The sequence below is a fragment of the Maylandia zebra genome, linkage group LG23 (genome assembly GCF_041146795.1).
Source record: "Maylandia zebra isolate NMK-2024a linkage group LG23, Mzebra_GT3a, whole genome shotgun sequence".
Lineage (NCBI taxonomy): Eukaryota > Metazoa > Chordata > Actinopteri > Cichliformes > Cichlidae > Maylandia > Maylandia zebra.
Window position 1 is genome coordinate 42305938 of NC_135188.1, and position 26718 is coordinate 42332655.

Sequence of the window (26718 nt, forward strand, 5' to 3'; positions counted from 1 at the left end):
TAAAGTGACAGTGGTTGCATCCCAGTTTAATGGCAGATTCACTTTTGCAGGTGGATCACCAACATTTACATCATAACGTACATAAATGTCCCAAAAAAAAAGAAAGAAAAAAAGAAAAACAGTTATTTTCCTTTTCAGCCAAAGAAAAAGTTGAATGTTGAGTGTGTAACAGTCCAAAGGTCCTCTTGGCATGTTTTAGTCCCATTTACAAAGACATCTGTAGTCATTGCAAAGAAAAGAAAATGTAATTACAACAATAATACTTAGATTTAAGTAAATACAAAGCTGGTAATAAATAGTAAAAGGAGCAAAGTGTGAACTGGCTTTTTTTGAGTTTCACATACAGACAAGTCAATGCAGGGATCTCCAAAATAATTTTAAGGACAACACAAAAAAATTATATCTAGAAGGAAAAAAAAATAATCAGAAAATAAGAGGTTATAGTATTTTTTCCCTGCATGCTTGTATTTCTAAAAGGCGAATGCAGTTCAGTGCCGTTTATCCTTGGTCCCAATGTAAGTGCATGAAACCTGAACCTGAAGGCATGTAAGAGTTTGCTCCTCTGACCTGCTGTAAGCCTCTATCCCTGCAGTTATGTATTTCTGGGGTTGGATTTAAGAGGGGCAACATGCACTCAATCACTTTATACAAACCATATATGCACCTTTTATCAAAACAGTACAGCAAATACAAAATTTATTGCATTTTATCGACAGCAGACAAAGAAGATGCACATTCTTTGCTAAAACTGTTGGAAATGTACTTGGAGAGCTAGTAAGAGGGCTGTGTTTTAAATGCAGTCTAAGATGTAGAAGGCTTGAGCGTTTTTCTTTTTTATCCTGTCAAAAAGTGGAAAACGACTCAAAGAATTAAATAAATCTGATTTTCAAAGACGTGTTGTCCTATGGAGCCTTTTCCCCAACATCAAAACAAAAACCATGGCATAACTGAAATGCATTTTCTCTCAGTGGCACTGAGCGTTGTCCCAAACACTGTTTTATAAACCAAAAACACTGGCTCTGAAGGTAGGTGGACTCACTTTTCAGTCAAACCATCCATAAATACTTTTCCCAAGTTTTTCAGATATTAGAGAGCTCTGATCATCAGCTCTATTAAAGGTGATGACAAAATTGTGTTTATTCACAGGCTGTCTGTGTGTGGTCGCTGCTGTTATCTCTGTTGCTCTCCAGACTGGGGGCTGTCCGCGCTGCTGTAAGGGGACAGAGAGGAAGCTACTGGCCCTGAAGCTTTTGCATCATCCCCTTCCTCCTTCTCAACCTCCATTTCCACCTCACCTTCTCCTCCCACATCTCCTCCTTCTGTTCTGAACACCTCCACTGATCCTCTCCCGTCCTCGCTTGACTCCTCAGACGGGGAGAGAGCCTCTTCCCCTCCTCTGCCCTCGATTGTGCAGACGCCTCCCTCACTGGGACTGGAGCTCTCCCTGTCATCCTCCCCAGCGGTAGGCTCTCTGGCCTGGCTGTGGTGCTTAACGTTGTAGCGCTGGTTCTGGAAGAACTTGATGATTGTGTGTTTGGGCAGGTCTAGCTGGGCTGACAGGGTGTGGATCGCTTCCTGGTCCGGGTAAAGTCCCACATCGCCAATGAAGCTCTGAAGGATTCCCAGGGCCTCCAGAGAAATCCTTGTCCGTGACCGGGCCTTCTTTGTTCCTCCACCTCCGAGGCCAGGGCTCACCCCGCGCTGAGGCCCATCTTCTGAGCTTTGCAGCGCTGGCGGGGGGATGGGCTGGGGTTCATCATGAATTGGGGATGGAGCCATTAGCGGTGGCAGGGGCTGCCTGTGGAGGGTCTGTTTAGAAAATAAAAAAGGTTGAGTCACAGCATTTAGAAGATTTGTGTCGCCTAATCTGCAATAGGCGAGAATAAAATAGAAAAAAAAAAAAAACAAGACAATGGATCCGTCTCACCTTATTTAACAGAAATGTTTGCCTTTTCTTGATTTTCCATATCAGTTCATTTAAAACTATGCCAAAAATATACATTTAAAAAGCCGATTCAAGGGCAGCTCACCTCGGTCTGAGGCAGCTTAACACAAAGTTGACACTGTATGAAGTTAATAAGTGGCCCTTGAGTCATGATTTCTTTAATTTACTGTTAAATGTTATCACTTAAACTTTTTAAAACTTCCTCGGTGTCCTGTTTTTTGTTGTTTTTTGTTTTGCTTTGTGTCACTGAAGATGTTAGATGTGAAAGACAGGAGAAACATATTTCAGCACTTAAAACACTTTCATCATTCCCTTTAGACATGTTTCTTATATGTAAAGCTACAAATATACTGCCTTTTGATGATTTGTGTAGGGGGCATATTTGCTTTGCCATCCATGCTGAAAAAGGTTGCACATATTTGTCCATAAATAACTAAATCTCTTAAACTCTCAAGCTTTGAAACATCAAAATCTATTACACACTACGGTTTGCTCTGTCGCAGTCTATTTGAAGATTACTCATTCTGTGTTCTCACACTCCTCATCGCCACGGGAGTAAGCGAACTGTTCGGCTCATATTTCAGCTCGTGCCCCTCTGCAGACTCAAAGAAAATGTACTACAAGCGGAAGTGCGATCAACCGGCTTCCATCACCCGCCAACATGCACGCTAAACTCCCAAATTCATCACACAAACAAGCACGCTACTAGAGCTTATTAACAGGGTGGGGAGGCCTGCACACCCAAACACAGGAATCCAACACCATAAATCTGTGGTCCATCAAAATTAAAGGACCTAAATAAAGATAATGGCAATTCCTTTTTCTCTGCTTCAATAATTACAGGCTATGTTCTGAATAATATTGAGGTTAGGGCTAGACTGGAGAGCATTTTGGTTTTTGGGAGAGGGTGGGATGGAGGAGTGTTTAGCAGGAAATGTGTGGGCTGGTCATTTACCACTTCTATTTTCAATGACTTATGGGACACAAACATGACAAAGAGGAGGGCTGCTAAGAGGAGCAGGTGGTGGGATCAGACAGACGGAGGAGACAGAGGAAACTTTTTGACACAGCACAGCAAACGCTCATGCTGCTTTTCCCATTTTCTCACTCGTAAAAACACTTTGATTTGTGTCTTTTCTTACACATGGCTGCGCTGTGGTTGCGAGTGGCTGACTATTTTTAAATATCAGATTTTCACACGTTTCTTTTGCTCCTCGGATTTTTAACCACATTTACCACTTCAGTGAAACACAAAACAAACTTTCCGATTCATCCTAGCGGTGCCAAACTCCGACCACTGACTGCATGTTTGTTACCTGCGGCTCTGAGATGTGCAGGACGGTGTGCAGCCTGTCGCTGTGCTGCTGTCTCGACTCTTCTTCATACACCTGATCTCGGTCGACTTGTGACAACGCCAGGAACCTCCTGATGGTACACAGGTTCTCCCACAATGTGCGGTTCTCAGGGCTTGGGCTCTCTTTCCATCTTAGCAGCTCACATAGCCAACCCTGAAGGAAGAAGAGAGGTTAGCTGTGTCTTTACTATCAAACAAATTAATGCAGCGCCCACTTGTTTGCAGGTGTAACTCAAAAGGAAAGCATTAAAACTACTCTAGCCTCGTGTACTGAGCATTTTCCAGACTGAGATCTGGAGGGTTTACCAAGGAATACTGGTGGTGGTGGACACCTGATTAAAGGGTGTTTACAGCAATTACAATGAAAGAAAAATAATTACTAACATGCTTCAGCAATTTGCAAAATCAATGGTGAAATAAATAAAGAATCTTTTAAATGTAACCACCTACACAAAAATGCTAAAAAGTAAGTGAACTACTTGAATTACAATGCAAATAAAACCCCAAACAAACTTTATATAGAGGAGCTTAGTTAAAGCTAGTTTACAACTTTCCAAAACTGAAGGCAGGTAGGTTTAATGATTTCCCTGTGAAGAAAATGCTCTGTTATGGCATGTAGGTGACTAATATGACATTTTAGGGCTACACACCAGGTGACTGTAACATTCGTTCTCATTTAGGAAGCAAAATGATTTCAGTCGCAAAGTGTCTGTACTTATATCCACCATACCTGAACCAAAGCTTAACGTATACATATCTATAAACCACTGTAGACACATATACACTGAATATATACTGCCAAGTCCTTATGTATATACAGTAAGCATCTATCCATCCCTTCTTTATCCCATAATTTATCGCAGCATGTTTGCGCTTTTTCATCATTGTACATATAAATATAAACGTACTATACAAGCTGCTTTTTCCCTATTGTTTGTTCTGTCACATACACTGAGACCCTGCATGTGCACATACTTGGTGAATAAAGCAGAGTCACTTTTTCTTCAATTTTACACATTTATTTATATTAATTTATACATGTGCGAACACGAGTGAATCAAAGTTTGTCCCAAAGAGTCGAAGGAAAAACCAGAAGGAAAGTCTGATATGAGTGGGGCCTGCAAATGAGTGCGCGCATGTGTGTGTGTGTGAAGATTGCATTATCTCTGCTAGGCTGACCCAGGATCTGCCACCAGCTGTTGTTTATACACAGCCTTCAGCCTGGAAATTAATGGTAATAATGTGATCATCCCTCCATCATCTTGTCTGTCTTCTCCTCCATCTTGCATCCTTCTGTTCGTCCTGTGTTCTCATCCTTTAGCGTTTCAGATTTAGTTTTTAAGCATCTCTCAGCGAGTCTCACACACCCAAACACACCAACTCGGTATTCATAATAAATGTAGTCTGTTGTCAGAAGATATTTAAACTGGTTTTAAAACCATAGCGTCCTCCCTCTCCCTCCCTCCTTCCCCGTCTCCCCCTTCAGAAGCAGACTATGCTTTGATCTCGCCCTCGATCGCCCGCATTGTTTATCTGAGGATGGAGTCATGATGGTATGCCACAAGTGGGTAATCAGATACCGCACACGCCCTCGCACAAACACACAGTCACACACGTCTACACTACACCCTCATCAGCTCCTTCAAACATTATCAACTCAGAAATTTTTACTCATGTTGAGACATTTTTATCTCAGGTTTGCACGTGTAACCCTCTATGTACATGCAAGTTTAGGCAGCCCACGTACAGCCCACACCCGTTCAGGCTAAGTTCACAGCAGCGGGCTGTGATTACAGGTTCAGATTTGAGTATAATTCGGTTGTGAAAATCAAAGACTCAAAACAACAAAAACAAGGACTGACCTGACTTTTATTAGCAGCCACCTTAGCGAACAGAGCCTGGGAGACCTTCGCCCTCTTCATCTCCTGCTGGATCTCCTCATAGATCCCTGATGTGATGTTTACCAGCGAGTCCAGCTTTATCTGCAGCTCCGGGCCGGGCATGCTGCATTTTGTCTACACAAGACCAAGAAACACAATCTGATGTCAATGAAAAATAAAGATATGTTGTAGTGAGTGACATAAGCTAGACTATAAGAGTGTAAGATTTTTCAAGTTTTAGTTGAAAAGAAATCTGCTAGCGCTTTATTTCATGTGCAGAGCTCGTATTTAAATGTGTGCATGTACCTGTGCGTGTCTGTGTGTGTTGGCACTGGAGATGTGGTTGGTGGAGTGGTTGTGGTTAGTGTTGGTACTCCTCTCCCTCTCCTCCTGGTAGATCCGGTCTCGCTCGCTCTCAGGCAGGTTAAGGAAGTTTTGCATGGCTTTCAGGTTGACCAACAGAGACTGAGAGGCAGAGCGAGGATCCTCCTCCTTACGGAGGATTTCTGACAGCAAGCCCTGCAGACGCACACATTTAAATAGTCATTCTTAGATTCTATGGAATGAAGTCTTTTATTATCGTCTCCACATTTGCCTTAATTCCACGTTTACCTGTGTGCGGTTAAAGGCCACACGGGCAAACACGGCCTGGGAAACGCTGGCCCTCTTCAGCTCATTCCTGACCTGCTGGTAAATGTCGGAGGAGACTTCGGCCCCGGAGTTGAGGCTGGGCTCAGAAACAGCCCCGGAGATCTTGCAGCTCCGTGAGATAGGAGGATGGTTGAGGAACTGCTGGTTGACTCCCTGTGGGTGCTGGTGGGCAAGCAGGCGGCTAACAGCCAGCTGCTGGTTGATGAGGTGGGCCATCGCGAGCTGTTGACGTACAAGTTGAGGGGGGAGTTGGGGAGGCAGGAGCCCACTGTGGCCCAGGAGAGGTGGAGCCTGTGGACGAAGTGGAGGACTGGGGTGATTCTGTCCACTAGGGTGAGGCAGGCCGTGAGGCTGGGTTGAGGTCTGAGTGTCCCCGAGGCCACTCTTAAGGGAATGAACTCCGGACCCACCCAAATGGGTGGGAGAGGGCAAGAGAGAGGGAGGACGATGGCTGAGGATGCTCAGGTCCAAATCCCGCTCCACTACGTCAACACACATATACAATATTGTGTTAATATATCTGGATTGAACATCCTGGTGTGGGGTTAAAGGTTAATATTTCTTAGACTGCTGGTATTCAGTTTGAAGTTTCAGACAAATCTCACACAGAAAACATGCAAAAACTGAGACGCTTCTTATTAGCGAGCATCATATGCAATGTAAGTGTCAGAAGTATTTAATTTTCATTCCACTAAAAACACATTAGACGATGGGCGTACCTTTTATATCCGACTTCTCATGTGACGACCACATCTTTTCAATGTATTCACCTACAAAGAAAATGAAAGCGAGAGGACCAAGACTGTTAGCAGTTTCTTCTGCATACATGATTACCCACGTAGTTCAATGATGCTTTACTTATAAAAATGATCTACACTGCATCCAGTCCATTAACGGTTACTTCATGTTTCTCATCCCACTCTGACATCAGACAGTGTGAGCAAAAGTTAAATGGCTCAGGTTTTATCCAAGCCTCAGTAGTGACAGTAGAGGAGCTTGTGAGAGATCCTACAGGGATCCTTCCAGGAGTTCTTACAGCAGCGGTTCTCAAATTAGGTCATGGCACCCCCAGAGGTCCAGGACCCGGAGTCAAGAATACCACAAAACTTTGCTCCAAGTCACAAAACTGCACTGTATCATTTCAAAGTATGAATTCTAGTCTTCGGGGGACGATCTGATCACAACCTCGGCTGAAGTATGGTCTTATTTTCACTTACTGTCTCCATATTCACCAGATAAGATTATCAAATAAGTGAAGAATGTTTCCTCTGAACTCTTTTCTTTCTCTTCCCCTGGATTTTAACAGCCTCTCCACGTAAGTCTGCTTCTTGTTAGGCTTCCACTCCGGTTTGGCTGTGTGTCGCATTTTTGGTTATTAAGGGAATAAAAAGTTGCAGCAAGGTTTGGCAGGGCATCAGATTTTTACCTTGTGTGTGTGTAATAAGTATTATTCCTGTGTTTTGTTGGTGTGTGTTGGTGTGTGTGTGAGTTGGGGGGGGAGGGGAGGTTACTGCTGTTTTCCATTAGGAGTTAAGAGCATTTAGTTTTGTCATGTGTATTAAGGGTGACATTAATGTGAACCATGTGTGACAGTTCCTTCCTACTGAGAGCTGTCACTGACAGACGTCTCATGCAGCAGATTAGACACACAGAGGCTGGCACACGTGCTCAGACACATACAGGGGGTGGACAGAAGAATGGAAAAGCTTCATTAGAAAGGATCACAAAACGAAGGCATTAAGGCAGGTGAGTCATATTAACTTGAGATGTAACTAGCAATAAGTGTCAGTTCCTTCTTTTTTTAAAAAAGTGTCTGACAGTTTTTACCTTTATGAGTTTTCAAAGCAGCAGAAAGCAAATAAAGTATAAACAGCCGAACAGCTGGTGGCTGAGGTTCAGGAGAGTTGTTCAAAAAACTGTAAAAGTTTTTAACAAGGCAGGAGGGGGACACTTAACCGGGAGGTTACCAAAAGCCACACACCTAGACTCAAAATATAATCACTACATTGCAGCAACACCTGGCAGTGAGGACCAGAACTGTACATACACACAAGGATCCGGCACTCAAAAAACCCATGTGTGGCCACATTTCTGCTCACTGCTGCGTAAAAAATATCATTTTAGTCACCAGCTTTCCTTTAAAAAAAACCAAACAAAAAGATTGCAGATGACCTCATTATCGTGTTCGTCATTTTTACTTGTTGTGGCAGGAAAAGCATGTGTGGAATCAACCCGGGAAAACAAACATCAGCTATTCTGATTTAACCTCTGGGGGAAACACCTTCATACTCACACCTAAAACCTGCTCTAATGTTAATGGTCAACAAAACTCTCCTGTTATTTGGGTTTCTATTAAATTCTATCGTATTTTATTAAATATATAGACTGTTACAATAACCAAAGCTCATATTAAAGATGGCTACATTTTCAAATAACGCAACCAATAAATGCAGAGATAGTTCCTATAAGGTACAGGTGTAGTTTCCACTTTTTGAAACTATCCTTATTTATATTTTTATTAAAGATAATTAAGAATATTTTCAACTCTGAGAGTCGAGGAACGAAAACAGAATTAACCGTTAAAGTTTAAATGACATGAAACTATGTCTGTTTCAGTCCGTTAACAACATCATTAGTTACATTTCTTTGAGACAAAAGTGTTCACTGTGGAAAATTACCACCCAGAGATTTTCACATCGTACAAAGTGGTTCCCTGACAAACTGTTATAATATTGATCCTATAGCCAAAGACACACGTAATGAGCTTCTTTACCACGGAGCAGGAAAAACACTAAGGTGACCTTTTTAAAAATCACACCAGCCTTTATCTTGTCTTAAACGTTGCTCCACTTTAAAACAACAGCGTTAGTAAAACCAGGGGAATCATTTGGTAAATCATAAAGCCAATTACAACCGTAATGTCATTATTCATTTTTAAAAAGAATAATTAGGGACAAATTCATTCCTGCTTCAAACTGTAGCATTTCAGCCAGGGCCTTAGAAAGCATTCAGTTGTCATAATCTAAGTGAGGGCACACAAGCTGCAGCTAATTAACTACATTGTGGTCCCATTAGACTTTGCATGCTGTTGTCTCTGACAGCCAACAAATATATGCAACACTGTTCCATAATCAGAAAAATACTGACGAGTCTCCCACTGAGCACCTTCACTTTAGCACTTTAGGGCAGGAATATCTGTGCCCAGCTTGAGGCTAGTTTGCAGATATAGCTTGCTTAACAATGAAAGAAAGAAAAAAAAAAAAAGGAAACTGACTGCCTTAATTACACTCAGTTACCTGATAATGTGAGTAAGGCTTCAGAGTTACCTTTGATGCGTTTGTATCTCTTGTACCAGCGCCCAAACTCCTGGCACTTGGAGGTGGAGACGTTGGCATAGTAGGAACTGTTGACGATTGCTGAGATCATACTCTGACACAGAGACAATTTGACAAAATACATTAGTCATTCATGGGGTTAGCCAAAATTTTTGAACCATTAAGCAACAGCTTTGTCTTTCAGACTGATTAAAAATCTCAAGTCTCCGCAAATGACCAACAACTGGCCACTTATACCGAGCAAGAGATGCAAAAACGCCAGCAAAAGCTCAACATGGGAAACGCTGAGGATTAAAAGTCACATGAGTCAAGCTGCAAATGCACACCACCCACACACTTCCCCTAATCACTAATTACATCATGACTAAGTCTTATGTATAAATCACAAGTCGAAATGACACACTCTCGACTCTAATGACTGCAGGGTGTGTGTGAGCAGGATAATTGAGGTGTGCGTGTTTGCATCCTTTCCCATGGGATGGTACCAATATTTGTGTGTGTGTGTGTGTGTGTGTGTGTGTGTGTGTGTGAGACTCAGATTACACATTGCACTAAGCGTGTGGTGAACTGATGATGAAACCATGTGCTTAGAGACAAATACATCTTGGCTATCAATAAGCGTGTGACAAAAAGGGCAAAAAAAAAAAAGGCAAAAGGAGGAATTTAAACTTTGTCCTTGTGTTCAGTTCATCACAACACATCATAAAGAAAATCTGAATATCAAGCAACCTGCAGGAACATCTAAATATGTCCTGCATGTGCTGATTATAGCTCACATTTGTGGCTTATGGGTGCTAAAACCTGAAGTATAAAGCATTTATTATCTGGGACTTAGCAAACTAATTCTTTTGAATGTTCTGTTTACACCATCTAATGTGAGTAATATGCAGTGACTGAATGGATTACCTAAAAATCATAAAAACATTCAGCTTATTCAGAGAAAGAGCGACTCGAGTCTGATTTGGACCCATGATGCAGTGAAACTGCTGCTGAGCTTGAACTCTGCCTGGACAGAGTTATGAAGCAGTTACCTGGGAGAGAGGACACTCCTTTGCCAGAGCGCTCTGGTTGGTCTCTCTAAGCAGCTCTTTGAGGGCGTTTCTCACGGTGGCGTGGGTCCACTGGTCTGATGGCAGCTCCTCCAGCCGGGCAAAGCTACATGGAAATGACAAAACTTTTCTGTTCACTCTTTCAAGAGCAGTGCTGATTACAGAAAGAAACAAACAGGAATCTGATGTAATCCAAGCATTTAGAAGACAAGACTAGTTTTGACCCTTGTTTTCTGCAGTCACTGGTTGTAAGAGGCTTTCCTCTTGTATTTTGCCCATTCCAAAGTAATCTCTTGTATAAATTATACCTGCTGCACATATATGATGAATAACGTAATGCATTAAAATGTATATAGTGCATTCTAATGCTTAGAATATGATTCTATTCAAGTGTATTTATTCTGTAACTCTTAAAAGTCGCCACTATAATGAGTGGATAAGTAAAACTGTACTTTTGGGCTCCCAGTGAAACCGGAGCTGCTGGCCTGTGTGCACAGTGTATACATATGGTCATCTCCATATGTCCACCAAGCACACGCAGCAGATACACACACTGCAGTTCTGTTACTGCAAAGTGCCCCAAAACTCTGCAAAATGAAATTAGATGAACAAAATCAAGTCAGCTGGTGTGCCTGGTACTTATTTTGGATAGCTCAGTAGGTAGAGTGGTGGCCCCATGATCGGAAGGTCGGGGGTTCGATTCCCCTGAACAGCTACCCTGAGGTACCCCTGAGCAAGGTACCGTCCCTACACACTGCTCCCCGGGCGCCCAATGGCTGCCCACTGCTTCACTGAGTGAATGGGTTAAATGCAGAGAGCGATTTTCCCCACGGGGACCAATAAAGTACACTTTCTTCTTCTTCTTTCTTCTTTTGAGGGGATGCTTCACCATGGATGCAAAAAAAAAAAAAAAAAAAAAAAAAAGCTGGATTCCTATTTACAATCTGCAATACACAATGCTGACCTGTGCAGTAGGATCCGCAGTGTGACCATGTGGTAAACATCCAGCAGCATGTCCGCTACCGTGGCCTCCGGAGCATCTGTTAGGTAGTGGATGGGCATCGGCTTCCACCGGCCCACTTTAATGATCCCTGATGACACACACACAGACCAATCACTGTTTAAAAGTTACCATGTTAAACTGTTTTGTTCCCGTCAATATATTAAAAACAGCTCAATCTGTTTGTGCTTTTTGACCTGTTGGTTAAACTCGTGGTGAATCTTTGAGCATCATGATGATTTGAACATTCCCCTGGCCTTCATACGGCCGTGACTGGAAGTGCAAATCTAAACAGACCTAATCACATTAGGATCTTCTAAATCAAACACAGACCCTGTCTAGTCTTAGCCTGCCAGCCTCAGTTGTGTGTGTGTGTGTGTGTGTTGCATGAGGATGCTGGTGATAGGGGCAAAGAACAAAGTGTGTTCTCTTTGGCCTCCACAGTTGATTAATGAGAGGAGAAATGTAAAATCAGCTCAACATTAGGTCTGGAGCTGAGAATGGGCGCGCTGTTTTGATGTTCATGCTCCAAATAAACACTGTGAGGTCATTGCTCTCTTGTCTAACAGAATATCTTCTGATAACTGGCAGTTTTTACGTTTCCTAGATCTGCCACGTCTTTAAAACTATTGATACCTTCACATGTGGTCAACTACTCACTGAGATGCTACTTTAACCTTTTAAAACTCTCACTTGAAGTGAATAAAGCTTAAATTACTGCTGACAGGCAGATGTTTGGGCTTTATCCTTGTACCAATCTGCAGTCTTCCCTAGTTCCCAAACAATACCTCATATCAGTGTATCTGTCTACATGTCAGGCGCAGAGTAAGATTTTGCACTACATATTTTGGAAGAGGGCTCGACTTCCTCCACACAGACCCAAAAACAAATCTTTTTTTTGTTGTTAGAGCAAAAGGATGTTTATCAGAGATTTAGCTTAAATATTAAACACAATTTCCTGTCATCTTTTCATATGACTCTGCAAGCTCTAAAAGATGAGTACTGGATTCTTGATGGACGTCACGTCATACACTATTGAACATACCTGCATGCACACCAGTGCATTTCTCCCTGCATTTTTTCCGCACAGACACACATCACAGTACTGTATCCAACAAAATCACAACTTTATAGGTGGGATAAGATTACGAATACAGACATTTTTTGACAATGCAACAACAAGATAACACAAAAATGGTAACTAACTGAAGATGACTAACAGACTGATGACCAAAAAGCAGCACACATGTAATACAACAAAAGGCCGTTTTAGTCATTTTCATCTAATTATCAAGCAAGGAAAAGTTTTATGGAGAAAAAAAATAGACACCTAAAGGAGCTACGTGTTCCACAAGGAGCAATTTGGGAGATTCAGAGGTACCGTAAAATTTTATTTTAAGCATTTTAAAAATAAGTGGGTACCGACATAATCTATGTTAAGTGCAGTTTCCTTTTTAAAATAAAGTTTGGGTTGTTTAAAGGGATCCACTAGTGGTTTAAACACCTTAAAAATAGTCATTTTTCAGTTTGTAATATCAGTGAATGTTTCCAAAAACTTGACCTTAAGTTAAATTTAGTTGGACTATTTCTCAGCAGTGCACCTAAGCCCACGTTACAACCCGAGCCTTAACCATATATTCCAAATAAGAAATAGCTGCTTTTTAATTAGCCATAATGTGCAAGTTAATTAAAGAAAAAAAAGCCCTGTGCCATTCAGTGAAGAGTTTAAAAATACTCATCCAGTCAAAGTTATGCAAGATGCAATTCAATCGCAGAAGAGACTCTGTATAATTTTGGTCGTGACCACACTCGGGGGAAAAATGCATGACTCCAGCCAAAAATTATTTATTTGAAAAGAAAAGGCTTATTTCTCAGAACAAAACCTAGCTATTTGGGACAGGCGAGGGGGGTCGTAGGGCGTCGGCCACATGGTTAGAGTACCCTGTGTTTATGGGACACACCAGGAATTTCAAACTGCCCAGCTCTGTGAGAGTGAGTGCGTCTCTCTCTCTGTGTGTGAATGCAGTTGAACTGGATGCTGCTTGCTCTCCTGTTTTGATCTCTGAATTCTGGTGCTCGTCTGGGGTTTTCAGACATAGATTTATTGTTCAGTTTAACCGCCACGCAGCCAGGTGGGTGTAGTGAATCACTGAAAATACTTTCTTGGTAAATACCGCTCCTGTGACTGTCCCTGAGTTTTGCGACATCAGTACTCACTGTACCGATGTGGAAAACCCCCACTCAGTAATATTTCATTCAGCTGCTGCTGGATTAATTACTCAAATAACTAACAGGGCGGTAATAATGAGTAAGGCATGAGCCTTCCCATCAGCGTGTAATAACAGAGAAGTTTACAAACGCATGTTTCTCACATCTGAAGAGGCTTCAAGTTATTCAACATCCGATCATGTTTTTTAATTTGTATTTAAAAGATCTGGCATGACTACAGTTTGGCTTTGTTTTCACTGCTCTGCTGTCCGGGTGGCATTTAAGGGGAAGTTAAAGCCCTGAAGATGCTCACAGTAGATCCCCTCGTGTCTTGGATGTTCTTAGAGGAGCAGTAAGTCTTTCAGATTTAGAGGCATCAGTTTTATGTGGATAAACTTTACTGATTTTAAATTGTAAGTCAGGGCTGCAGTTTGCCTGCTATTCGTTGTCATGTCATCTGTGAGATTTCTTAAATATATATAGTGGCAAATTGCAAAAAACTGTCACCTAAAGGTGTTTTATATCGTAAGGTAATGACCCTACAATAATAGAAAACAATAATAGCAAACCCCAACAACCTATGAGCAAGTACTTGGAGACAGTGAGAAGGAAGAAGCCTCCAGCAGAACCAGGCTGAGGGAGCAGCAGCCATGTGCAGTGATTGGTTGTGGGTGAGAGGAGACAGACAGAACAAAATAACTATGGATTAAATTTAGCTCCCTAAACTGACAGGTTTAGGGAAAGCAGGTTAAAGCAAGTTTAGGGAGAAATGTCTAAAGACATTTAGAAAGGCATTTTATAAACCCAGGTATGACCTTAACCCTCTCAGGCTCAAATTAAACTTTTTGTTGCTAATGCACAACCAAGTCCTGCAGTGGTACTTCTGAGTAAAAAAAACTCATAAAGTATGTATGTGGGGTAATCAGGTTGTTAGTTTTTAACTGTTGCAAATCTGCAACGCCTGCCTTGAGAGGGTTAAATTTGAACACCTGTCTGCACCTCTGGATCACTTCTAGTGCAACTGCAACTTTTAGATTATTCCCGGGAAATGTCCCAGTCAGCTTGACTTTGAGGCTACGTCCACACGTACACGGGTATTTTTGAAAACGGAGATTTTCCGTTTTCGTTTTAAAAAATAATCCCATCCACACGTAAACGCAGAAATGAAGGAAAACGCTGCTAGGAACATGCCAAAGCAACAGGTGGCGATATATTCCTGACCGTGTAGAAATGTTGGCCAATCAGAAGTCTAGAAGCCTCGGTGGGAAATCGTAAACAAAGATGGGGCATAGAAGTAGAACCGAGTCGTATGTGTGGAGGGACAGTAACTGTGTGTATATGTAAGCATTTAAACACTGCAGAGAGTAAAATTAACAGAAACAGTATTATAGAAATTCATTTCACCGAAACAATAACGTGGCGCACAGTGTGACGTCAAAAAAGGCGCACACCTTTGACGCTGCGTTTTCTCCTTTTTTCTCGTCCACACGTAAATGCAAAAACTGAGTTTTCGAAAATATCCACCTTTTTCAGGCGTTTTTAGAAATCTCCGTTTTCAGTGACCGTAAACACCGTTTACGTGTGGACAAAAGGTGCAAACGTATAGAAAAATCTGCGTTTTCAAAAATACCTGGGTACGTGTGGACGTTGCCTGAGATTGTGAATCAAGTTTTCTACTCCAACATCTTGAGGGATCCGAGGGTGAACATTTGGTACAAACCACCTGAACTGTGACACACGAGACTGTTTGCAGTACCCACCATATAATTTTTGGCTACACCAACATTATCTGTGCACACCACCTGTCCTGCTTTACAGATTTGGCTCTCAGTGACTTCATCCTTAATCCAACAAATGAAAATCTAGTTGACGAGTCACTGTTTCGAGGAGCTCCCGTACTCCTTGCAGACCAAGAAGCGGTCAGTATGGGACTTCCAGAGAAGACTAAAAATACTAGCAGTGTCAGGAGATGTGCCCAAATAGACAGGGCAATGAGCCAAATTTAAAAATCAGTTATGTTTCATTTTCAAGGACAGAGTTAAGTTTAAATGTCCTTCATAGTGAGTAACATCTGAATCATCTGAAAACCACATGAATTTACCTTTTCAGACCTACCCACACTCACTGCTTACCTCGTGCCTGCACAGCTGAGTTATGAGAGTATCCAAGAGCAACCAGTGCCGTCTCTACCAGCTGTGTGAACAGGACATCTTTACGAACCAACACAAACTCGGCGTGGCGGTCACTACGCCCCTCACAGTTGCCTGCCATTCCCATGTCTGCATGCTCCACCACACAGTAGACCGGGATCATCAAACCTGGCGCAACAAGACAGAGAGGGAGAAAGTTATAGCGCTAATGTGTAGCTCACCCACTTCCCAGGTCCTCGCATTTAACGGGAAATCGCAGGTCAGGCCTCACTAGCGTTTCACAGTGTTTCCCTCTACCCCACCTGTTAATGTGTTTTTATCTGAGGAGGGGAGAAGATTTCCATGATATGCATGACAAACAGAATATTACAAGATTCAGCACTTTACAGGTGAAAGGTAGAAAATAAATCTTTTCAGGATTTCCCATCCTGGGCCTTTCTGTTGCTGTGGGTCTAGCAGTTAAGGTGTGGGAGAGTTTACCCTTTCAGCAATTGCTCAAATGCTTGAGCACTCCCCTCTCCCACCCTCCCTCTTATCAATTAGGAGATATTCTTACTTTGTTAAATGGTGACAGAGAAAATGTCTTTTTTGCTGTAACACGATGTATCATTATAGTCAAGAAAACAACCGTTACTCGTCTTATAAAAGGTCTACAATTATTTGTATAATACGTAGATAACAAAAATAATACATTTTCAAACATGTTAAGTCCTCCCTGTTGGGCTAAGGATATGTGGACATATTTAAGATTTAATGCTACATTACTGACTGGAAATTCATCCCAGGGAGTAAAACAAACTTAATGTTATAAATTACTTTCTCCAGGGATTCCTCCAGAAGTTGAAGCTCACAGCCACAGTTCAACAAATTTGTCTGCTCAGTATTTAGTGCGTCAGCGCTGCTGCACTATAGCAGCTCGGTGGTCTCATTGTGTTACACTGGGCAGCTGCCAGTGTCAGTATAAGTCAGTGCAAGATTGTACAACTGTATTTGTGTTTGAACCACATATTAAAAGCCACAAGGGTTAAGACTTGTTTCCAGAACCGCTATTAAACTGCTGCATGTAGCGCTCAGGAGCGATGCCACGACTCTAGCGGTGAAAACGATTCCTATGCATCAGTCTGAACTTGTTATCGGATAAGTGCTTAGAGATCCTCAAAGCACAGAACCACTCACACCCATCCAGTCCACTCGTCTGTCCCACAGGAGCTGCTAATTAACAAGTCATCAATCCTTCTCCCCCAGTGTGCGGAGCAGTGACAGATCAGCCGGAGCCAAACCGCAGCAGCATCAGGCACGCTATCAGCCAATAACCAGACCGCTGAGTGGAAGGGTGGAGGGAGGTAACACAGCAGTGTGTGTGTGTTTGGGTGTGCGTGTATGTTCCGCTACAGTGTTTGTGTGATGATGCATGATGATGTTTTCAACTGCATGAGAGAATAATGGGCATCTATGACTGAGTGTTTTCTGTACCTTCTGCTCTGTAACACTATCCATGAGCCGACGTTGCACAAACTCTATAAAGCTCTTTACAATGTGTTTCTTTTCCTGCCAGCGGGAGAAACTTGGGTTCAGTCTCTTTCTCAAAGCCATGCCCGCGATTGTGATGTGATTAGCAGACAACCTGCTTTGCCACCAGAGCCATGGCTGTGTCTTTTAGCCATTATACCCAATCATTACAGCATACGAATGAACTAGAAAGTAGTATGCAGTGATAATTATACTACATATATCCTCTTTGATTAAGGCTGGGACAGCCTCAGAACAAAGCAGTTTTTACACAGTATCAAGCCTGCTGGATGTTCATATGCTCAGTACACTGATGTGGAGCGGAAAACACGCCGTAGACAAGATATCGTAAAGATTTAGACTGACATACATTTTTAAACAACCTCCTGTCAAAGGCTTTCATGCCGAGCTCACCTTCAAAAATGGACTCATTCATTTGTCACCTGTCCAGTTGCATGAAGTAAAAAATAAATAAAAATAATTAAACATGTATGATCACTAACCAAGCAGCAATACCAAATATTCTGATTTGAGGTTAATAAAATTGATGTAAATACATTTATAATAATGAAATGAATAAAACTGGAAGTGAGCACTTAAGAGATTCTTTATCTTCCCTTTACACTGCTGAATTTAATTTAAGGATAAAAGTCATTTTAAATGAGGCAGTTGTGGCAGGACTGCTGGGTGTCTTTGTCTGACCGTTTAGACCAAGTTGGCTCAAGTGTAGCATTTTACTGTGTGTTTATGGCATAGAGAGAATTTGGGGAGACTGATAGAACTTCCTTAGAGAATGCAATACAGAGTTGGAGCCACTAAATGTTTATTAACTCCTTTCACTGTCTGTTGACAGCTTTAAACACTAAAATGACTTTTATTATAACAAACATGTACACCTTTATCGAGCCATCCTGTTAACAACGCACCTCCAAGTGGTCTCAGCGGTGTGCAGTTCTGTCGGGTTCGTGGGTTTGTTGGGCTGCCATTGACCTCCATACGGCTCAGCTTGCACTGAAGACCACCGCTGGAAGTGGGACTTTCCCCTTTCTCCCCCATCTCCTCTGGGCTGGCGCTGTCCTGACGGCTGGGGCTCTCCGCTTCCCCCCCTGCGTTTCCACGCTGCTCCATCCTCTTGCAAACTCCAGGAGGAACACACAGCATAGCCCGTGAAGCTGGAAACACACAAGAGCTTTGCTTTAGCACAATTGAATCTACAGCGATTAATAACTACAACATGAATTAGTCAGTAACAGCTCTACAGCAGTGAGGCTGAAATTAACAACCTAGAGATAAGAGACACATGGGTGGATTATGAAATACAACAAGTCTTTGTATGAACTCACCAGTCTGGAGTTAGGTTAAAAAAAAAATACAACAGAAGCTACTTTTGGCTGAACCCTTATTCACCAGCAGTCCCCACAGCAGGTAGTGCCACATGTTTGACTTTACTACACATCCTTCCTGACACAATCCCACAGGTATTTGTGCATCCTCCCAGGATCTAACCAGGGAGCTTTCATTTAGTAGGTGAATGCATAAACTACACCATGAGGAGGAAGAACCTCATCAAAAAACTGCAAATCACAGATCCTTGAAACAACGAGTCAGTAACAGTGATGTTACAGTAATTGTCCTCGACAGCTTCTCCTGAGAATTAGCCAAACTTTGCAGCCTTCAAAGAAAGTGGGCCAGCTTTCATTTTATTACACATTCAGGTGGTCCAGAGATCTACCATATGCAGAAATAGCTTGCATTGTCATCTTTTCCAGTGTTTTCTTCACGATGGAAAGAAAAACCCACAGCACTAAAATAAAAGAATCGTAAAAAACAAAAATAACACACGATATAGTTGATCTACAGCGTGCAGATCAACTATATCATCTTTCTTATTTTACCATTGTTGACAGTGTAGAGCCATTACAGACCGTTTCATCAACCACTCTGGCTTTGTTCCTTCCCTGCCCAGTCAATCCAGCTAACACATTTTTTTCTCTTATTTACACAGAAGTGAGGCAGGGACGACCACAACAGACTAAACACAGACCCGTTTATTATCCGCTGTTTAGGCTCACGGGAGTACACAACAGGTTATAATGAAAGACGTGAAGGTGCTTAAAGCACATATGAATACAGTGATAGTGCACACTGTATACTGTGGATGCAAATAAGCAGAACTGTACTTTATAAAAATAGTATGCTACGCAGTAGTAATTTTCAAATGCCTACATTTACTCTCTTCTTAACTTCAAATCGCTCGAGCCTCTTCTAAGCAACAACAAGAGCTTAAACTGCACACTGCTGCAGAACACATCACTATATGCTAATGAGGTCATCTTTTGCAATACTATGCGAATGTGCTTGACTTTTATTCCCGTCTTTTCAGTCTGCGTCTAAAAAACATCAAGATATTAAATAAATATTAAAATAAAAAAGTCTGTTTTGCTTTCATTAATATGCTAAAATATGCAGCCGCTTTCTCCAATATACAGTCCGATTAGCTTATTTACCTGGAGTTCCTGTGGTGCGACTATGACGTTCCTGTCACTCTGCTACCGGAGAGGATAAAATTATAGCAAATAATATTCAAGATGAGATGCCCACTTTTGCTTCGAGCTAGACCCAGTATCAACTGTTATGCGCACGATTAAATAACACGGACAGCATGTGAGACAACATGACAGGGAAGGACACGATAGAGGAAACCAGGAGAGGACGGAGTACATCACAGCACACAGCATGAAATCACAAGACGTGACACTGTGCGACCTAAGGGGAGGTTACAATACTATATAGTGTTTTATAACTGAGTGACAAGACGAGGTGACGTTAACACAACAAAGGAAGTAACTGCTGTCGCACTTTACACATTTTTGTACAGATTTAAAAGAATTTGCATGTTTACCTTTGAGGGTGAACTGTTACGTTTGAACCAGGTGACCCGTTTCTACTACTTTTGATAAGCAAGTTAGATGAGTTTAACAACCGCAAGACATCAATGGGCTATCAATATACTCATGTACAACTTAGACTAAACGACAATTAACACTCTTCCTGGCAATCACTTCAATAGACGGCACTGCAACTGGTCACATGAGATCATATCATAAGAAAGAAAGAAAGCGAAGAAGGCCCAAAGCAACACGATGATGTGACTGAAAGCACTTAAACTGCAAATCCGTCCTCATGGGTTCCTAATCTTGCACAAAGCATTCAAACAATTATTGCTGAGGCTCATTAAAAAAAAAGTGTGTACACTCTAGATTTATGGCACATGGTAACAAACAACTGATTGTTAACAAAGAAGAATGAGAAACATCCTGTTTACACATATTTCTGTATACTATAAAAAGGTTTATCTGCACTGTTGTGCTGTCAGAAACAACAGTCCTCTTATATTTACATTTGCTGAAGCTTCATGAGTAATAAGCTGAGAACCTGAATCCAACTTACGCCGTTAAATAGACTCGGCGCTGCTCAATTGTGCTCACAGCTTTGTATTTTTCCTCACGCTGTGTGGTTTTCAGTGGTATGGCCGTAAAGTCGGCAGTGACACGCGAGTCTGCGCCAAATGTGACACATTATTATAATAAAACTCACATGCAAAATTAATAGCTGCCATTAAAAGAGTTTGGCCAACACAAACGAGGAAAAAATAAATAAAAGAATCACAACGTATGGAGCACAATGAGGCCCCTCCACACTGGACCAGGAAACAGAAGAGAAAGTCCTGAATGTTTCAACGGTCCTGTAAACGGATTCCTCGTCTTTGCATTTGCTGAACTTCACTTGGGCAGGCGTCCTAGATCTATTAACATCAGCATCTCATTTCTATTGTCTGATGCCTTCTAAGGCTTCAAGTAGTACAACTATGTCTCTCTGTTCACATCATGTGAAATGACACATGCAAGTGTTCCTCGAGTGTTTCGACATCAAAAACGGCCAAACTTTCAGCTCTCACACGGGACAGTTTAAGCTTGGTTTTCTCCTGCCTTTTGATTTGATTCGATGTAAATAAAAAAGAAATACTCTGGTTTTGTTTAATATACATCCTCTCACAGCATGTTAACACTCAGCTGTCTGGTTCAGCTCCATCAAAAGTTTATACGTGCTCGCATGTCTGCAAGCAGAAGCTGCAAACACTGAGCGCAATCAGTTATTCTGGTTCATGCTTGGAGTCTGCCTGTGTAGCTGGTATATTGTAATGTAGTTATTGTAGCGTAGTATCTGCACATTTGAGCTGAAGGTCACGCTGTCACACACACTCACAGACAGTATAACACTGCCGTCAATGTGACAACACTGGAATACATTTTACATACAGTTATTCACACACTCACTAAAACACACAACACTACAGGATCTAGTAGGAGCTTGCACAAATGACCCCAGTGCAAGACCAAGCAGAAGCACCCTCCTCACACCTGGTCCTGGAAAGGCTCAGCTATGCTTGAGACACTCAGTGTTGAACTCAGGTTCTCATCGTGAACCCTGTGGAGAAAACCCAGACCGTGCTCTTTGCACCCGTGCTCTTTAGTGAGAATAGTCAAATGTCAGTCTAATAAACACAAAATAAAACCCTCACGCCTTAACTTCTCCGAACCAATTCTTCACAATCTTTATTTTTCCAGTACATCCAGTGTTACTCTACATTAGACCTTTTTTTTTAATGAATTCTGATTGTATTGCATGTAAACTTAAAACAACAAAGTGCTCTCTCTCCCTCTCAATTTGAGTTTGGTCTGCTTTTAATAAGCACATTTTTTTAATATTTGGGGTAATGGATTATAATCAGCCCCTTTCCCTCGTTCACATTTTCTCCACTAACCAGAGCAGCATTTAAGTCATTAATGAGGAGACATAAAATGTGGGAAGAAAAAAGTAAATGGCTTTGAGGTTTGAAAAAAAATGTAATGTGGACATGGAGGCATCACGGCGAAGCACACAGGATGTGAAAGGAATCAGTTTAGATTTAAACACAATTTTTAAGACTTTTTTGAATAATGTTTTGGTTTGCTATGCTTTTAAAACACTGCCATCTGATCAGCGCTGGCAGGAAGTAAAGAAATATTCTTTATATGCTGAAAACTATGCTCTCACTGTTTATTAACTTACCAAAAAAGCATTTTTCAAACTAGTAACTTGATACGACGCCACCATTTGACCCTACGTCATCCTGCTCTGCTACATGTGCTGCCACACAGCGCTCACAGTACTGTGAATTGTGTGAACACATTCTGCTGTATATGAGAAACCAGAAGCTCATAGTGATAAACATCGGCCATTCTAGTCATCAAACACAGTTACTGCAATGAATTCAATTATAAAGTGTCAGAAAATAGAATAAAAAGATACCTAACATTTATTTTCCCTGCAGATTTATTTTCTCTTGATGAACCCTTTACTTCAGCTCGCATTGTGACCCATAGACCATAGTTTATGCATTCGGGTTATGACTGGACTAATTTTTTCCTTCTATATTTTACACGTGTCAGAGTGTAAAATCGAGCAGTTCATCCAAAGAAAGCAAACCCCTTAACCTACCATGTATCCATATTGGATATAAGACCCTTGGAAAAATTGGCTCCATTGAACGTGAGGCAAAAAAGGAGGGGGACAGTTCCTAAATTCTTCATCGAATGCATATGTAAAAACAACTCTGGCCTCATGCTGTAATACCTGTTTGATTTTAAATGCAATGTGCCGGGATACAGATGTGTGTGGGTGCACGCCATGTGGCGAGGCCTAGCAATTTATTCAGTAAAGAATTGCTGTCAGTTGTTTAAAGATTCCTGGTGCAGGCCCAAAAAGACTCTTATTTTGAAGGTAAACTTTGATTATGGCCTATAAGTTTATAAGAAAAGCTCCATTTTAAATTTTACACCACATCAGTGTGGCTGAGAGGCCTTTATTGACTTAATCGATCACTTCTCTACATAAAGAATACGGCATATTCCAGCCCCACTGTGACTACACATTCTTGAGCTCGCTGTATGATTATGCTGAACCACGTGAATATATTTTAAAGACAGGCACCAACTAGAGTCTCACATATTTCAGAGCTGTAACTGAAACAGCATTTTACTACTCTGATGTTTTAAATTCATATCAAAAACAGAGGGGGTAAGATGTAGTTAGCTTTTGTACACTGCTTTTTGGAGTAAAGTGTCTTTTACTCACTCATACACACATTAAAACTACTTCAAGCAACACAGTCGGTGGGAGTACAGCTCAGAGACCACACACTCTCAGCACGCACTCTTTACTAGCGCACATGGAGGCCAAATGTACAGTCACACTCAGTAGCCTTCGACCGACAAATCATGTAGAAACACACGGAAAACCTCCAGCAGACTCTAATTTAGGGAGTGTGCGTAAAAGCAGAGCTTAAAGGGCCTTTAACTGCTTTTTAATGAATTAAACTGTGAATTCTAAGAGTAGGGGTACTGGATTGAAACCTGATGGCCCAGGAGATTAAAACCAAGCTGAGTTGTATTTAGCTGAAATGATTGGGGTCTGGTGACACCTAAATGTTTGTGGCGAGGGTCTTAACGACCTCAAGATGCTTTCGGGATCTATATTCTAAATATGTAGACAGACAAGAGTTAAAATCTGCATTTCCAATAATCTCATCATGTAAACACACCGCTTCAATCAGAAGATGAACTCTTGACCAGAGTAGTGTAATAATGCTATAGATTCAACGTAATTCATTGCAAGCACATTTAATACCTATAGCATGTGAGCCGTACAGGACGACAACTTGTGATTGTCCCACCAAGATAAACTAAACTATGAGGATTATGCAACTATGGTTAATAGTTATTAGCAGCAAAACCACATTAAAAAGAAAGTTTACATCTCACCAGGAGCCTCTAACATGGCTCAAACATATAGTTTCCAATCGCTGCTTGCTCACTTAGAGAATAAGGAACAGATCATACTAAGGGATGTTGTTCTTGGAGAAAAAAAAAGAGATGAGAAGCTTTTTTAGAAAACCACACAGTGACTCTGTTCTGTAGAGGGGAAATGCTGGTCTGGAAGCTCTCAGTATTTGTATGTATCCCACTTAAATAAAAACCTCCTTTAAGTGGAAAATCATTTTCCCGTTAACACAAACTCCCTATTTAAAAACAACAACAACAAAAACAACAACAAAAAACTTTTACTTTGCCTTTCTTCCTGTACAGTGACATTTTCACACTGAGGGCATTTTAGCCAATTATTTTTTAAAGTCCACTATCTAACACTTATACTAGCGAATACATATTATTATTAAATACTTTATAACACATTTCGTTCCCCACACGCCTTATGTTGCCATACTTAATATGACATATTTGCCTCTAAAAGCCTCCTGTCAGCTACTGTAGCTTGTTTCAGCAGAACCCCTCCTCTCTTCTCTCAAAATCTCCTAAATAACAGCTATTTATGAATAATTATTAATAAATTTGCAGTATTTTAAATACTGGCTAACTCATCATTAATTCGGCATACATATCCACATTATTACTTACTCTACTGTCGTCTGAAGTTACAACTTACACCCAGAGGAACAGCAGCAGCTATTAGCAGCTCTGAAAAGAAGAAGAAAAAAGCAGGTTTTTCTCTGGCCCTGTTGTGGCAGGAGGGAAAACACAGCTGCAGCTAATAAAATTAGGCTAATAATGGCTCCGTTTGATTCAGGTGTGCTAAATGAACCACTACTGACAATATACGCCAGTGAACACCGACAGAAACGGCGCTATTGTTAACGCTCAGCGGCACAGTGAATCAAACGGTGCTGGAGTTATTAATTTTATTAGCTGCAGCTGTGTTTAACCAAAGGCGCCTACGTGAAAGAGGTCAGCTAAACAAAAGGATATTAAAATAATTGACGGCTTGCCAAAGTGAAGAGAGGAATATTCGGTTTTTAGAGAAAAAGCATGTTCATTTAAGTTTTTGTTTTTAAATTCAAGAGAGGGCATCTTTTGCCTATTGGCAAAGGCCTCCGGCTAATACACGTGTTAATTAAGTGGGGCTTTAATTAAGCTAACCCTTTGCATTGACAGTGAGGGAGTGTTTGTGGTGTGGTTTATTAGTTTTTACCATTTTAAAATAATATGGAGGTCATAAAAGAAATATTTTATACCAAGAATAGGCCACTTTGTTTAAATGAATCAATGTTCATTTCTTTCCAGCTTTTCTTAGAAATCACTGACAGTCACCCATCATCTGTATTTAATAGTGGTGGGAAAATGCAAAGCTGCTTCAAACTTCAAAGCACAGAAAACTGAAGGAAGAATTATTAGAAGTTAGTGGTCCCAAAACTATTCAAAAAGGAAGGATGTGTCCAGCTTACAGAGGGATAGATAGAGGGTTTGGAGGTGAACTTCCTTCACACAAGTGTTTAGCAGTTATTATGGCACCATAAAAATAAACGAGTGTTATAAATAAACTGTTTAAAAAATAGTAAAACGCATCATAGACATGTATTTAATATGCAAAGCAAATGTGCCAAAGAGAAGGGGTGGTATTGATACATGATAAGAGAAACAACAATTTTCCAATGTGAGCCTAAAATACAGGATCAAAAACTAAAGCTGTTAAATAACTACATTAGGCTTAAAACTGTACTTTAAGTCTTCAGAATATTCCCCAAGTTAAAACCAATTAATATCTCCTTGTAACATGATTGTGAGGGATGTTAGTGTTTACTTTATTGTAATAACAATTGACAGTTTAAAGATAAACTACCATGACTTCTGTCAGCCTGGCACCTGCTTACTTACATATAAATATGTGAGTTTGGTGCTATATTGTCCTCAAGCATGAGTCAAAACTGCCATAAAACTTCAGTCTGTAAGCTCTTTGGGTTTAATATGTCATTAATAATTTGTAACAACTGCTTAACTTTTGGTAACATCTAAAAGCATCATTTCAACTTCTACCCATTTAAGCTTGCCAAAGTTTTATGTCTGCTTACTCGAATATGAATAACTCACTTTTCAAGAAGTCACTGTGTGCGCTTGGGAATAAACTCCATCCATTGGTGAAAACAAGTGAATCCAGCCTGAGAGAATAGGAATTTTCCACCGCTTTCCCTTCCTGGCGACAAATGGCACGACAGTGGACCAAGCAAGGAGATCTAAAGACAAGGAGTGATGAGGACAGACTGCTGCTGGCGGGCTGAGTAAAGAGCAGTAAAATGACACATGCAAAGAGAGTGAGAGAGAGGGGAGAGTGCAGGAGGCAGGGAGGGAAAGAAAGGGGAGGGAGGAAGGTCTGGGAGGGAAACTCAGAGACAGAATGACATTAAATCAGAAAGAAAATACAGTAGTCACATTTATTACTGCCCCCAGATCACAGTTTTAGCCTCAATTAATGTAAAGCAAATACAAGTGCAAAGAAATGGACAAAGCTGTGCAGGTAAAATAAGCCACTTCTTTGTTCTCGAAAGCTGCAAACTAAAATGAATAATGTGATCATGTTAGTCATTAATTCATAATCCAGATGTGGCGATAGCAGAGAACAGGAGGACGGGGAGGAAAAAGTGGAAACAGGATGATGGCAGAAAAAGGTGATTAATGTCAGAAGTTCATCTTGGAAGCAATGTCAGAAATCGTGCGGCTCATAAATAGAAGTAGATGCGATGGAGATA

The 26718-nt window shown here is 41.1% G+C and overlaps 1 protein-coding gene across 4 annotated transcripts; it reads right to left on the minus strand.

The window, feature by feature from the left end:
* On the minus strand, positions 1–26258 carry LOC101484231 (DNA-binding protein SATB2). 4 transcript variants are annotated; one of them, XM_076880283.1, is made up of 13 exons: positions 26063–26258; positions 24596–24655; positions 18008–18253; positions 15555–15740; positions 11179–11305; positions 10197–10320; positions 9157–9259; positions 6550–6600; positions 5792–6312; positions 5486–5698; positions 5162–5314; positions 3262–3453; positions 1–1809 (listed from the first exon to the last, which is right to left on the minus strand). In XM_076880283.1, exons 3-13 carry the CDS (start codon positions 18240–18242, stop codon positions 1171–1173), a joined length of 2544 nt encoding a protein of 847 aa, XP_076736398.1. In that variant the 5' UTR covers positions 18243–18253; positions 24596–24655; positions 26063–26258; the 3' UTR covers positions 1–1170. The 4 variants fall into 4 exon arrangements, with proteins under 4 accessions (XP_076736398.1, XP_004573887.1, XP_076736399.1 ...); XM_004573830.3 differs by lacking the exon at positions 24596–24655; XM_076880284.1 differs by lacking the exon at positions 26063–26258 and having other exon boundaries at positions 24624–24846.
* Between the last annotated feature and the right edge of the window lie 460 nt (positions 26259–26718).